Source organism: Bombus affinis, chromosome 17 (genome assembly GCF_024516045.1).
Source record: "Bombus affinis isolate iyBomAffi1 chromosome 17, iyBomAffi1.2, whole genome shotgun sequence".
Taxonomy (NCBI): Eukaryota; Metazoa; Arthropoda; class Insecta; order Hymenoptera; family Apidae; genus Bombus; species Bombus affinis.
Window position 1 is genome coordinate 2,330,748 of NC_066360.1, and position 13,039 is coordinate 2,343,786.

General features: G+C 41.8%; 1 protein-coding gene across 5 annotated transcripts in view; it reads left to right on the plus strand.

Moving 5' to 3' along the window:
• LOC126926154 (protein Wnt-11b-2-like) overlaps positions 1–13,039 on the plus strand; it is a 30,131-nt gene that overhangs the window by 14,583 nt on the left and 2,509 nt on the right. For all 5 annotated transcript variants that reach the window (XM_050742270.1, XM_050742271.1, XM_050742272.1 and 2 more), the window contains 3 exons: positions 1,875–2,116; positions 4,830–5,182; positions 5,721–5,992. In XM_050742270.1, coding sequence (XP_050598227.1) covers positions 1,875–2,116; positions 4,830–5,182; positions 5,721–5,992 — 867 coding nt within the window. The remainder of the gene's footprint in view (positions 1–1,874; positions 2,117–4,829; positions 5,183–5,720; positions 5,993–13,039) is intronic.

The window sequence follows — 13,039 nt, forward strand, 5'->3', positions numbered from 1 at the left end:
TTTCCATTTTCGAGATTTGTTCGCTCGCTGCGTCCTACGCGCTGGATCCCTCCGTCACTTCCGCGCGGAGATACTCGTCGTAGGATAAACTCGAGGCACGAGCGAAGCCAAGCAATAGATTACAAGGCTGACGGCAAGACGAACATCAAGGACAGGAAAATTACGTTTGTCGCCGTAAAGTCGTCGAATCTTCAGAAATATCGCGGTTGAAGCAGTCGATGGCTATTTATAACCAAGGAAAACTCAACGACACAGAATTTTTCGATATTGACGGACCTTTCTTTCCTTTCCTTAAACTCGGCGCGCTCTGTTTCATTGCCCGCGAACCGTTAGTCGGGCACTCGAACGTCGCGCTCGGTCACCTCAGAGCCTGTCGCTACCGAACGTGACCGGTACGTAGGGGTAGTCCGAGCACGCGTATGCTTCCGGCAAACTTTATTTTATGCTATACGCGTATACACGTGGATATTAAAGATGATCCCATCGTTTTATTTCGTCGTAATATTTATATATCACAATGTTCACATTTTGCTATTGTGGCGGCACACGAGCACGGAACTTTCCAACGGCTTCGCGACACAAAGCGCTATATCTTCAAAGCGTAAGACCGACGTGCCTAATGTGCCATCGATATCCTTATGGTGGTTTTTCTGCCGAATGTTTGGAAGAATGCACGCGCAGCAACCGCCGCGGTACATCTAATAAACGCGTGTGTAGTAGGGATATCGAAGGGCAAGGGCAAGGGTTTGGTGGGATCAGAAGGGTGTGATCTATTATGAACTGTTAAAACCTGGCGAAACCGTTAATACTGAGCGCTACCGACAACAAATGATCGATTTGAATCGAGTTTTGCGTGAAAAACGATCAGAATATCAAAAAAGGCAACACAAAGTAATTTTGCTTCGTGATAATGCACCATCGCATACAGCAAAACCGATCGAGGAAACGATCGAAGCGTTCAGTTGGGAAATACTTTCGCACGCGGCTTACTCGCCAGACTTGGCTCCGTCCGATTACTATTTATTTGCATCGATGGGACACGCACTTTCTGACCAGCGCTTCACTTCTTACGAAAATGTACGAAAATGGCTCGACGACTGGTTTGCCTCAAAAGAGCGACAGTTTTTTTGACGTGGTATCCACCAATTGCCAGACAGGTGGGAAAAATGTATAGCTAGCGATGGGCAATACTTCGAATAAAATATTTTTAATCATTTTCATAAACGTGTATTTTCTATATAAAAATTCCGGTTTCATATTTACATACCTGGTACGTGTGTTTCCATACGTTTGGAATCAGTTGTCGCATCTAATCGTTCGGTTTTCGTCCTTTGGAAAATTGACTGCGTGACCTCTTCGTCCTTCGACCTTCGATTCAGGATGTCGACTCGTAGCGAGGGTAAGAGTTGTTTGGGCATAGGCGGATTTACGATGGAGGGTGAAGCCCTTTTCGCGTGTGTGGATGGCTAGTAGGCTATAACGCGGAGAGTGACCATCGTTCGGGCGTGGATGGGTATTGCAAGGTTGAAGAGAAACGTTTGGTAAACGTAGGTGGGGTTGCACGAGTACTCTAATACATTATTCCCTGCTTCTCTGCTTTCGACGGCGCGTTCCTTCAACGTACTCCCTGCTATCGTTCAATTTGGAGCGACAGATACATTCTCTATCTTTCTCGCAAAGATTTTACGAGCAAGTAAATTCTATTTATCCAAAAGAAGCTTCCCCTTTCGAAAGTTTTAATTCCGTGGGAAATTCGATTGGCAACGTGACGGACATAAATGAAGAAACGTTCCTAAAGCGAAACCTAAATGTTCCCCGTGCTGCCCTTTTCGTTCAAACGTATCATCGACGTCTCATGAGCCGTTTAATTGCAGGGCTCTCGGTCGTACCGGAGATGACTACACATGGACGAGGGAGGCCTGCACCAGCGCGAAAAGCTCCGGCCTTTTGGAGAGGAAGCAGGCAAGGGCGTGCAGAGCGACGCCGGACGTTATGGCCAGCCTGGTGCAAGCGGCCAGGGATACATCGACGGTATGCCAGCAAGCATTTCGACATCGTAGGTGGAATTGCAGCAGCATCGAGCGTGCGCCGGATTATACGCCTGAATTACTTACCGGTACGTTCTATGTCGGATGTTCGACACCTTTTATTTAACACCGCGGAGGCCAGTCACGAAGTTGCCCTCCCGGCTCATCTAAGATTCTATTTCGTCAGACATTGACGCGAAAAGAGATATCGAGTCGTAGGTATTCGCTGAAATATGAAACGTAGTTGGAACAGCGCGTCGAGAAAATTGAGAGGAATTATGGAGGAAGAGAGAGGATGATGGTGTTGCCGAAGATGCGTTTCTCAGGCGGCTGTACAGTCGGCTAAGCTTAATTCTTCTCCTTCGATTTTTGAGAAAAGAAGAAACGTTCGTAAAAAGAGCCATTGGTCATGGTGATTGAAGGAGATTTGAAGGCCATCTTCGTCCTCTTTCAACGGAACCGTGTACTTCTGAACACAGACGATCGTGTAGCCCTTTTGAAGAAGATCGTGACTATGGTCGTCTAAGATCGCTCAAGATCACGAACGTAATAACGAGCGAAAAACCAGAATTCACGATGTACATGCTTGCGAACCACGATACTCTCTTACGTGTTTGCCTACTGTTTACTTTCCCATAAATTTCACTTGATATTAGAAAACGTAGAAAAAATTCTAGATGCGATAAATAAATACTTTATCGAATTTTAATGCATAGAAGTTTTCTACGTTTTAGATCAGACAAGATAAAATTACGTAACATGGCACGATATGGCAAACGACGTGTCTCTTTATTTCCGTGGAAATATCCATGTCCTATAACTTATTGGGTTCTAGGAATTTAATTGAAAATTCGATTACGTATATGGGTATATATATATCTGATTGACTGTAATATTTAGCATACTAAATTCTGTCAAAGGCGTAGGTAAATCACGACGACGATTCGATACGGTTCGGGGCGATACATCGAGCTGTCGTAATGTATTTGTTTCGTTAATGCATGAACTGGCTGATCAGAGAAAGTGAACAACATTCGCGAGTTGACACGAACATGTCGCCAACATTAAATCCTTCTCTTTCACTTGGAAGTTATTCGTATTATCGTTCTTGGAAATCGCTTCCTAGATATGAACTTACACGAATATGAAAGTGGAGCCGCGCAAAGTCGTTCATTCCTGCGAAAGATCCTTATTCTATAATCCCTATTTGCCTTTCATACTGTCGTGTTAGTTTGCTAGAAAAGCGACGAAACGAAGAAAGGTAAACTTTTCAGGGAATTAATTTAAACTAACAAGTCTAGAGTAGAAAAGCGTCAATTGCTCGACTCGTATCGTTATCGTCACATTCATCGCTCGAGGAAGCAAGTAAAACGAGCGATTATTTCGTTCGCGTAGCTTTGAGAAAAATTCCTCTCTCGTCCAACGACGCTAACGCAGTTAGAGCTAGAACCCACTTCCTCTAATCAGCCTGCGAGTAATCATTTGCTTCTCTCGAGCAAAGACGCTCGTACAATTTAAGAAACTTCTTAAGCACGCTTCAACTGGAAAGCGTAGCTGCATCGGATTAGAAAAGTTCAGACTCCATTGAGCGATCAATGTTTTTAAACGGAGGAGGAGAATAAATTAGGATTAGATGCCGTCGAACAAGACATTCGATTCTTTGTGCTCTTCTGCGAAAGCTTTTTTGAGGGCGCCGGTAGAACGAAAAGTTATTGCTAGAAACGTCAAACGAGTCTGAAAACGAGGATCGTATATCCCGCGAAGCGTATCAGGTTAAATGGGAAGGCCTCGAAGAAGCGGCTCAATTAGTGGTCATTATCAAAGCTGCTGCTTCCTTCCTTTCTGGCAGCGGTTGCCAGCGAATGTCGGATTAACTGTTGGCCGTTTGACGATAATTATATATTGTAAATAAAAGTGTTCCCCTCGGGGCAGGAGAAGCGATCCTTCATTAATGAGAAAACCGAGAAGCTTCGGCCCGTGAGGTTCGCAGTGGCGATGAAAAACACACGGTTGCTCGATACGTATCGGAGGAGCGGAAAAGCCGCCCTTTCGCTGCCGCTATGCTAATCAGCTTTCCTTCAATTATTTCAAACCGGCTGGAGGAGAGACCGTGAATGGCGACCTCTAAAGGCACCACGGACCGTACCATTACCGATTTTATTCGGGGCCGTTCGAGAGACTCGACTTCTTGCCACGTTAATTGCCCCCCTCGGAGATTTCTTATTAGAAAATCGCAGCGTCGTCGCTTCGACCTTCGACCCAATTCATCGGAAGACCTTTGCTCTTAGCAGCAGCCTCGGCAAAGCTTCTTATGTAACGAAAATAGAATTAAACGCGAGCTTGTTAAGCAAATTTGCCAATGGACAAGCCGAACAATGCCCGTTGCAAGAGAGAACGTGTTCGGCTTGCTACTACGTTTTCATTCAGCTTTCTTCTTCTTTCATTCCTTTTTTCTTTGTAAGTCCGGATTTATCGAGAGTTTATAACGAATTTCATTAGCTCGAACAGGCTTGGGCAAGGTTTTCTTTGCGACGAGGATGGAAGCAACGAATCAGGATACCGAGTCGTTTTAATTAATTTATTATTATTTACCTATTCGAAAGGTACGCTGTCCTAAGTATTGGGTTACGCTTAACGAAAAATTATATCAAACTTTGCTCCATTTAAGATCTTACAATGTAAAGTAACTAGAAAATTAAGTCAGATAGAACGAAAGCTGGAAAGTCTGTAGAATTCTCCGTGGGAGAAAAGAAGAGAGAACTCTTAAATGCAAGAGACATATTTTGCAATCTGCCGTAACAGGAACCAGAGAACAAGCATTCGTGTACGCTATGTCGGCTGCAGCTGCAGTTTGGAGGCTAGCGAGAGGATGCGCCCTGGGCAGTCTAGCGGCTTGTTCCTGCGCCACTCCACCACGAAGAGAGCCACCGTCACCGTCCGCCTTGATTTCACCTTCGTCCTTCACCGCCACGTCGCTCTCGTTCGGCACGCTTTCTGCCAAGAACTCGTTCAAATGGGGTGGCTGCGGCGACGACGTCAGATCCGCTTCCAGGATGGCCAAGAGATTTCTCCAAGGCGCCACTCCTCCTGGCACAGGTGCAACCGCGAAGTTTATGCACGCTGTTAACATGCACAACAACCGGGCGGGTCGAAGGGTAATTGAAATAATCGTATTAATTTAAAGCGACGAACAAGAGGAAGACGGAGGATTTGGATTCGTTTTGCATCCACGCTGATAATCATTTCGTCATTATACGTTTCATTCGTGTAGCTTTTCCGGCTTTAGGAATACGCGGTAATTATTAGACCACGGATTTTTACGCAAATTCATATATTTCAGAGCATAATTAGAAACGTAGAAGCTGTACTTTGGATCAAAATATGAGAAACGAGAACAGATCGAAAACGAAAGGAAAAACTGATACACGACAAACTAAATTACCGTATTAACACGTTAATAAGCGAGCTGTTGGATCTTGTCGAAAAGACGCAACATCTTTCCGCGCTAATATAAACTTTCCCGTGAAAAGCAAATACTTGGATCGAGCAATTTGCTATATTTTCTCTCTTTAAATGAACTCCGAGCCTCACCGAGGAATTTCAATTATTCGTTCGTACGCTTCAAATAAAATACAAGAAATACGTAAGTTAACAGAATTCACGTGTGATCTGTGTGTATTTAATCGTTACAAGGCAGTAGAACAATCCTTGACCCTGGAATGCAAATGTCACGGAGTTTCCGGGTCGTGCAGCGTGCGTACCTGTTGGAGAGGTCTTGGTTCTTCGGGGCCAGCAGCCGCAGGAAGTCGATTGCTTCGGAGATACGCAACTGCGGCGGAAGTTCGGCCGAGGTCAGGAGGCAGGCTACCGCCTCTATATCATCACGATAATCTGTTGTACACCACGAAAAGCCCGGACTATTGTCTTCCTGACAAGAAGAGGGGGAGTCTTGGAACTGTCGGCAGGTAAATCACGCTTCTCTTTCTTTATTTGTTTCGCTAATATCGTAGAACCGGTTTCGTGCTATATAGTCGTTTGCAGGCGATTGTTTCTCCCATATGACAGACGCTTCGCTGTCGCGTTTTCTTCTCACGCCACGAGCGATTCTAACCGAACTGTAATCTCAAGGTGGAAAATCTCTGATAGAATAAATGAAGAAGTCAAATGATCGGAAACGAACAGGAGCTGAATAATGCAGCTGCAGTAAGATTAAGCGTGTCTTCTTCACGTCGTACGGTAGTACGATGTTCAGCTGTAGGCATGTTTGCGTGAAATTCAAAATTTTAGTTGATAAAGATTACGGATTAATTATATGCAATCGATAAATAATCAGTTGGTTGCGACTTAAATCACAATCGTAGATTACTGTAATACAAACTATAATCGTGGTGCCTAAATAATAAAAATTCGTATATTATCGTATTCTCGATATTTCTGCATATGCCTCTGCGCATATTTTATTCACAGATTGTGGATATCTATGAACTTACTGGAAATCTAAACATGCATAAAGACATAGAATACACAGAATGTTCAGAGACATCTAATGTATTCGAAGTAAAATATTTATTATACTAGTTAGTAGCTGATACAGATCACGTAGACTCTATTTTCATAGTTAGCTTCCTAGAAGTATGAAATTGCATAAATATCCAAGGTTTATGGATTTGCATATTCTGCCACATTTTCAAAGCAGAAAACACCAACGGTTTAATAACGAATCGATAAATTGATGTGCAGTAGATGGAATAATAAAGAACATATAGAATAGCTGAAACGTTCTATGCGATACACATGAGTGCACTTTGCAGGCTAATCTTCTCAAATCCTTCCTTTCACGTCTAACTTTCCACCAACATTTCACGAACATGCACATTTTGTACAAGTAACTCAATCCTTACAAAACTAGAAGAAAGATAGTTGAATGCAATTCTAGAAGTTACAGTGCACAGCAACTCCTTTCTAAGTAAAGATACAGAACGTTTGTGTCGCAACGCTGGCCTTTGTAGGCTAAATTTCCAATTTTATTTCCCATTGTCATTATTATTACCAGTAATTAACATCGCATGGTCCCGAACGAGCTGCTTACAAATCCTTCTCGATGTTCGTCTTTGTGATTTGCCTGTTGTTTCTGTTTGTGTACGTTTTTCGTCCGAGTGCCCTGTGTATTGGGTATTTTTATTTTTGGTACGCGTCCCACTGATTCTGGTTTTATGTTGTCACACGTTTGCCCTTCTTCGTTTATATATCGTGGTATTGTAGTCTGTTGATTTTCCATTGTTTTCTTCCTGCCAATCTTATCCGCGTTAGGGTTCTTTTGATTCTAATTCGAAGGTTTATTTCGCGCGTGCACAGTGTTCAACGTTCTCAGCTCTTTCAGGTCTTTGTATTTGGGTTTGTACGAGGAATTCACTGTTCTCCTTGTGTCTTCCTTTCGAAGGCTTGTGTCCTGTATCATTTCTGGTGTCGCGCAGTATTTTATTCTCTGTATTATTTAGGCGAAAGAAATACGAGAAAGAGACATTATATATCTGCCTTAAATCCTTTTCAGTAAGGTACGAGTTAGACACGAGTAAGTTAAAATGCGTTGATCGATGTATCCATAAATTTTTTACTTTCAACGGATTTAAGGATATTTTATCATTTGCGAGCCTGACACAGGATCATATTTTATTATAAGTGGTTCACTTTCCTTTCACGTAGAAAGAAGTACACAAACATCTAGTTAGCACGCTTCACGCTTACTGCCAATTCGGAGAAATCTCATGTATCTAGTTTTCTAAGCTTCCAAATGGATTATACTCGTAAATTATTATTGAGAAACGTATCTGCTTCTTTCGTAGTATTGCCTATAGATTGGCAGAAATCCGATCGAACTGTCGCTTAAATTACGCCTGTCGTCGATAGCGATTGTGATCGATCGAATTCCCAGTAACCGAATAATAAATAGTAAGCATCCAGATCCTTCGTAAATATTGCGTTACATAATGTACCAAGTTTGCCTGTAGCCAACTCGTAAGAATATATCGATATATTTATACATTTACATAAGTAGAATGTATCTAGAAAAGTAGCCGATTAATGCAAAATATAATCAGAATTTATGGCGTAGAATTAGATTCGTTTTAATACTATGTCAGAAATATTGTATAATCATTTCCTTTAATACGCGCTCCTTATCTGAGTCAACTTTTTAGCTTCAACTCGTCTTACGTTAGCCTGTACTTTGTATGTACGGTTTACGTTCTGAAATATAAGAGTATTGCTCAAAATACAAATCTTAACTTGCATTCGTTCGATCGCGTCTGCTAATTCCTATTTCATCGGCAAATAAACGCAATCGTTAAGTAGGCGCGTGGAAAAAGAAGAGGAAAAAGGGAGAAAGATAAGTTGTGCGTCTTTATACGCAAGAGGTGGCGTAAGGAGGCCAGGAAGTAGCTCTGCTTTGAAAATGACTTTGCATTTTGATATAGGATCGCGACCACCTTGCCATTGATTTCCTTATCCTTTCAACGCAGTCAGGTGTTATCTCGTTACATTTGTCAGCGACTTTATTCAGTTCGTTAGTAAGGTACATGTACAACGTACAACAAGTATCTTGTAGATAGCCGAGTGGAATTCATTACGGTAGTTCCATTTGTCAGAAGCTCGTATTAAGAAGTAAAATCGAAATACAAATATGCTTACATATGTAACGATATTTTTCGCTTCTAAAATAGATTCCTGTGGGATATTAATCTTACACGTACGGGGTGTCCTAGAGTTTTCCATTCGAGCATATTCTAGTGGCGTATTATAGTACAGTATTATAGGTGTACGGGCCTGATGAAAGTATCCGACGAACAGAAATAATAAATATTTTGCTAAGAAGTGGAAGGGAGATATACGAAATAACTTGCCGTCGAGAAAGCGTAAAAGTAAATTGACGTTTGTGTTTGTTCGATTTCACAGTACGTAAATATCGATTGCCTTTACAAACACAGGATTTTCACATCGCACGACTTTACGTTCGCATCTATAGGAAACATTATGTTTCTTATATTGGGAATTTCTTCCCTACAACTTTAGGCAATGTACGCTACTAATTTTTCGCGTTAATTTTTCTCACGTATCAATGTTTGCCGGATAAATTTTGTTCTCGGTCGAATCTTAAAGGCTAAGATACAATCACGCATATATTGTACAATATCGTAACACAAACCTCCTTTCTGTTACGTTTAATTGTAAATAGGCAAACGTGTTTTCAAAATTAAAATAGCACTACAAAATTACCTACTCGTGTAAAAAATGCGTGCAAAAAATAGTAATGTAAAAACTATTCAAACACCAGTTTAGCAGAAAAAGCTTGAGATATCTTGTATCTAGCAAAATTTCCATTTGCCAATGAGATAAACCGCTGTACCTTTTGTCGATACTTTGAGCTCCATAAATATGCTGTCAGTCGAACAGCAAAAAGATCAATCTACGAACTACATTATTCATACTGTCCGTATTATACAAGAATGTATTGTTAATAGAAAATTCAATGCTACTACGTTGCAGCGTTACCTATATCGTTGTACAGGGTTGTCTCAGTTAAACGAAATCGCCTAAGATATCTGCCCCGTTTACGATCGTATAAGGTAGCTTCTCAGGACAAAGTTGGACTACTTACGAGGAAAGAATCTTCTCTCAGTTTTCTTTTTCTTGACGAGGCTGCAAGGTTATCGGTATTTTTTTAAATAGAACTCCGCATATCTGTTTATACCGGTCGACGTGATCTTTTGTTCGCTGTATTCTTCCTAAACTATGGGACCCGGTCCAGCGTAAGAGTTGGTGGAAATTTGCGCAACTGCCGTAAGACCAGTGAGACAAAAGACATTAGAGATTTAGGTGATTCCGTTTAGTCGAGACACCCAGTGCATGTGCTGGGTGTTATATAACAAATTTATACAAATATCGTCGCTATTTATCTCTCGATTCTACCGACAGCCAATGCACGTGTCGGCTAATTTGAAGGAAAAATCGAGCGACCCTCGCGAGAAGATTTACATCGATAAACGACATCTAAAATGGATATCAATGACACGTAACGTAGGCTAATTTATTTCATCGCTAAATCCGGTGACATACGCGTGCACGGTGTACGACCGGTTACATAATCCGCTGAAAGCAATGCATTCGAAGTATCTACCGTGGTGAATGAGTATCGTCTCGTGCAAACGCTAGGGTTGCAGGCTAGAGACAAGAATAAAGAAGAAAGTGTCAGAACGCTGGTAAAACTTCTCCAACAGAGATTAGCGTTCGTTTATTTCGTAGAATTCTCGTTAGAGGGGAAAGGTTTCCCGTTGAAAAGGATCCGAAGCGATTAATTCTCTCGTTGATCGTCTTATTAATTTTCTCGTCGCCAATTCTCTGCAAAATGTAAGCCTTTCTGAATAATTGGCGAATATAAGTAATCGACTTTTTCTCTTTTCGACTGGTGGTAATATCTCTAACCGTCAGGAATAACATCCCGGCAGCTACAGATAGCTACGACATTTAACAGAGAACGTTTTTGACGTACCACCGTGTATATATGCCTATGCGATGATTTAATTAGAATTTTATTAAATATTTTCAAAGATACTGAACGTAAAGAAACGAATGCTTCGGCGTTGATTAACCAATTAGCTGTTACGACGAACGACATCGCGTAACATCGAATACTATTAATGATTTTTTCATTTTCAAGGAACGTAATGGGTAACAAATCCTTTACGGGGAAGAAAAGAATGGAAATTCAGCGATAATCAAGCGTATCAAGAATCGTAAAATTACGTTACTACAGCCAGTTAACGACGCTTCGTTGCATCTTCGTTTATCCGTTTGCGTGGACGCAGAAGAATGGTACACGTGTCATAAAAATGAACGAGCTGCTCGTAAACATTTTTCTTTATTACTATTGTTCTTGCGTTTGGCTTTCGCCCGTTGTAAGCTTCGGCAATAAGTAGGTTGCGAGTAAAAGTAAGAAACTATTTAATAACGTCGCAAAAATGTATAAGCAACGACCTCTATTTCGTACGGCGTTGATGTATATCGTACTTCTTCAGTTTCATTCTTATCCCTGTTACTAGCAATTCGTATCACGTTGGCCCCTAATTTGCCTATTGTTTCTATTTACGTTCTATTGGCGGGCAATTCTTCGGCAAACCCATTCTTCGACCCATTCTGTTTTCTTTCTGCAACCTGTTTGACGTAATTCTTCTTTCGTATATCGTGGTATTTTGTTTATTCTGTTCACGCGACGATAGCAAGTTTGTAAACAGGGTTCGAAGGTGACCATTTCGAACACCTGCTACAAAGATAAGAACTTATGGATTAATAATAGTAGTAATATTTATATACAAACTTACGGTACAAATAAATCGTGTTTTAGGTTTATACAATGGATAGACTGTTTCGTTAAAGTTGTAGTCTCTTGTTGTTACCTACTTCGCCGGATTCGCTTCCTTCGGTTTGCTCCTATTGCGTTGCCTGGCTTATTTTCCTGTACATTATTTCACGCGGAAAGATCCTAATCCCATGCACGATTTTACGCACGTGTATGTACCTTTTATTAGCTTTTCTTCTTGGAAAGAAAAGATACTTGTAATATTCATACTTTGTCGAGAATTTTGTTTAGATTTATATCGAGGACACTTGACCACAGTATGTTCCAATGTCTCCACTTTGTTCCAGTTGCACAGTTTGCAATTTGCATTGTCGTTAATAAAATATGTAACACCCTCGACGTTTACCTTCCACCCAGTTTTACTCGACGGTCTTACTCGTGCCAGGGTTGTTCCGTAGGTGAGAGCTATATTTAAACCTATACATTTTGCTTGTTCTCTTCTCTGTGCAAGTTCTTAACGTATTTATGGGAGCAGTTGCAGATTACTGGAACGCGAAAATGGCTGTAACTTGGAAAGAAGGTCAGGCAGGACGCGCGTTCTTACGACGCGGATTCCACGCGTTACGATACACCTTGTATATCTATCCGATGCATAATGCAGATATCAGACGAGTGATATTTCAGAAGAGTTTACGGTGCGCGATTCGTGGCGATCCTAGCATTTATTTCTGTCTCCGAGCTAGTCAACTAATCGTTACCTGGCGCTAATAAAATACTTCCATCCTGTACGTCGACTCGATCCTTCGGCTTGTTCGCTTTTGTGTAACAGCCACACACAACGAATTTCTCGGCTCGATCTCGGTTATCTTCGGTATAGCCGGATCACCGACCGGGGTATCGGTGATCGGATACTCGCTTATTTATACGACTGTATCGGTAATTACCTATGAGGGAAGACCCTGGAGATAGGGCGGAACTTGATTTTTCCGGCCGATGGAAAAACCTGTTCTCGAAACCGAATAAATCCTCTGTTTTACGATATTTCAACGATTCTATGGCCCCTCTGCTATCGACGCAGAATCTTTCTTCGCTTACGGTTAATGCCGAAGCCGCGTGCTCGTCGAACCGACAGCGAGGAACTGTTCTGTTGTCAGGTGTTGGCGGCTGGTTCGAACCATAATCGACGAGTATCAATTTGCGCTCACCGTCGGCGATTTTGACGCGAAGTAAAAACAGCGAAACTCTAAACGAGAAAATGTCGTTTCTTTTCCTCCACTTGCTTTTCCACGTGGAATCACCAGCCGCCCGCTTGTACCGGGATTTCGCAGACGCTGTATATTACAGAAAGCCGAATAGAATAAAAACAAGCTGTTGTGAAACTGTTTCCTCGGGGTAGTGCACACCTTTCATAGTCAAATGTTTAACGATATTTATGTCGACAAAAAAGATCCATCGAAAGTTGATTCTTAACAAGAAGTATCGCGAGCATTCTGGCCGCCTCGAAGGTCTGCTTGGGCAACGATCGCTGTCGGCGCAAGCTGGCGCGAGATAAAGCGAGAAAGAAAGAATAAAGCGAGCTTTCGTCGGTGATTGCATTCGCTACGGATTTTCCGGCAGCACGCGAAAGCAGCGTCTTCGTCGTCCTGAATTATTCACGGCT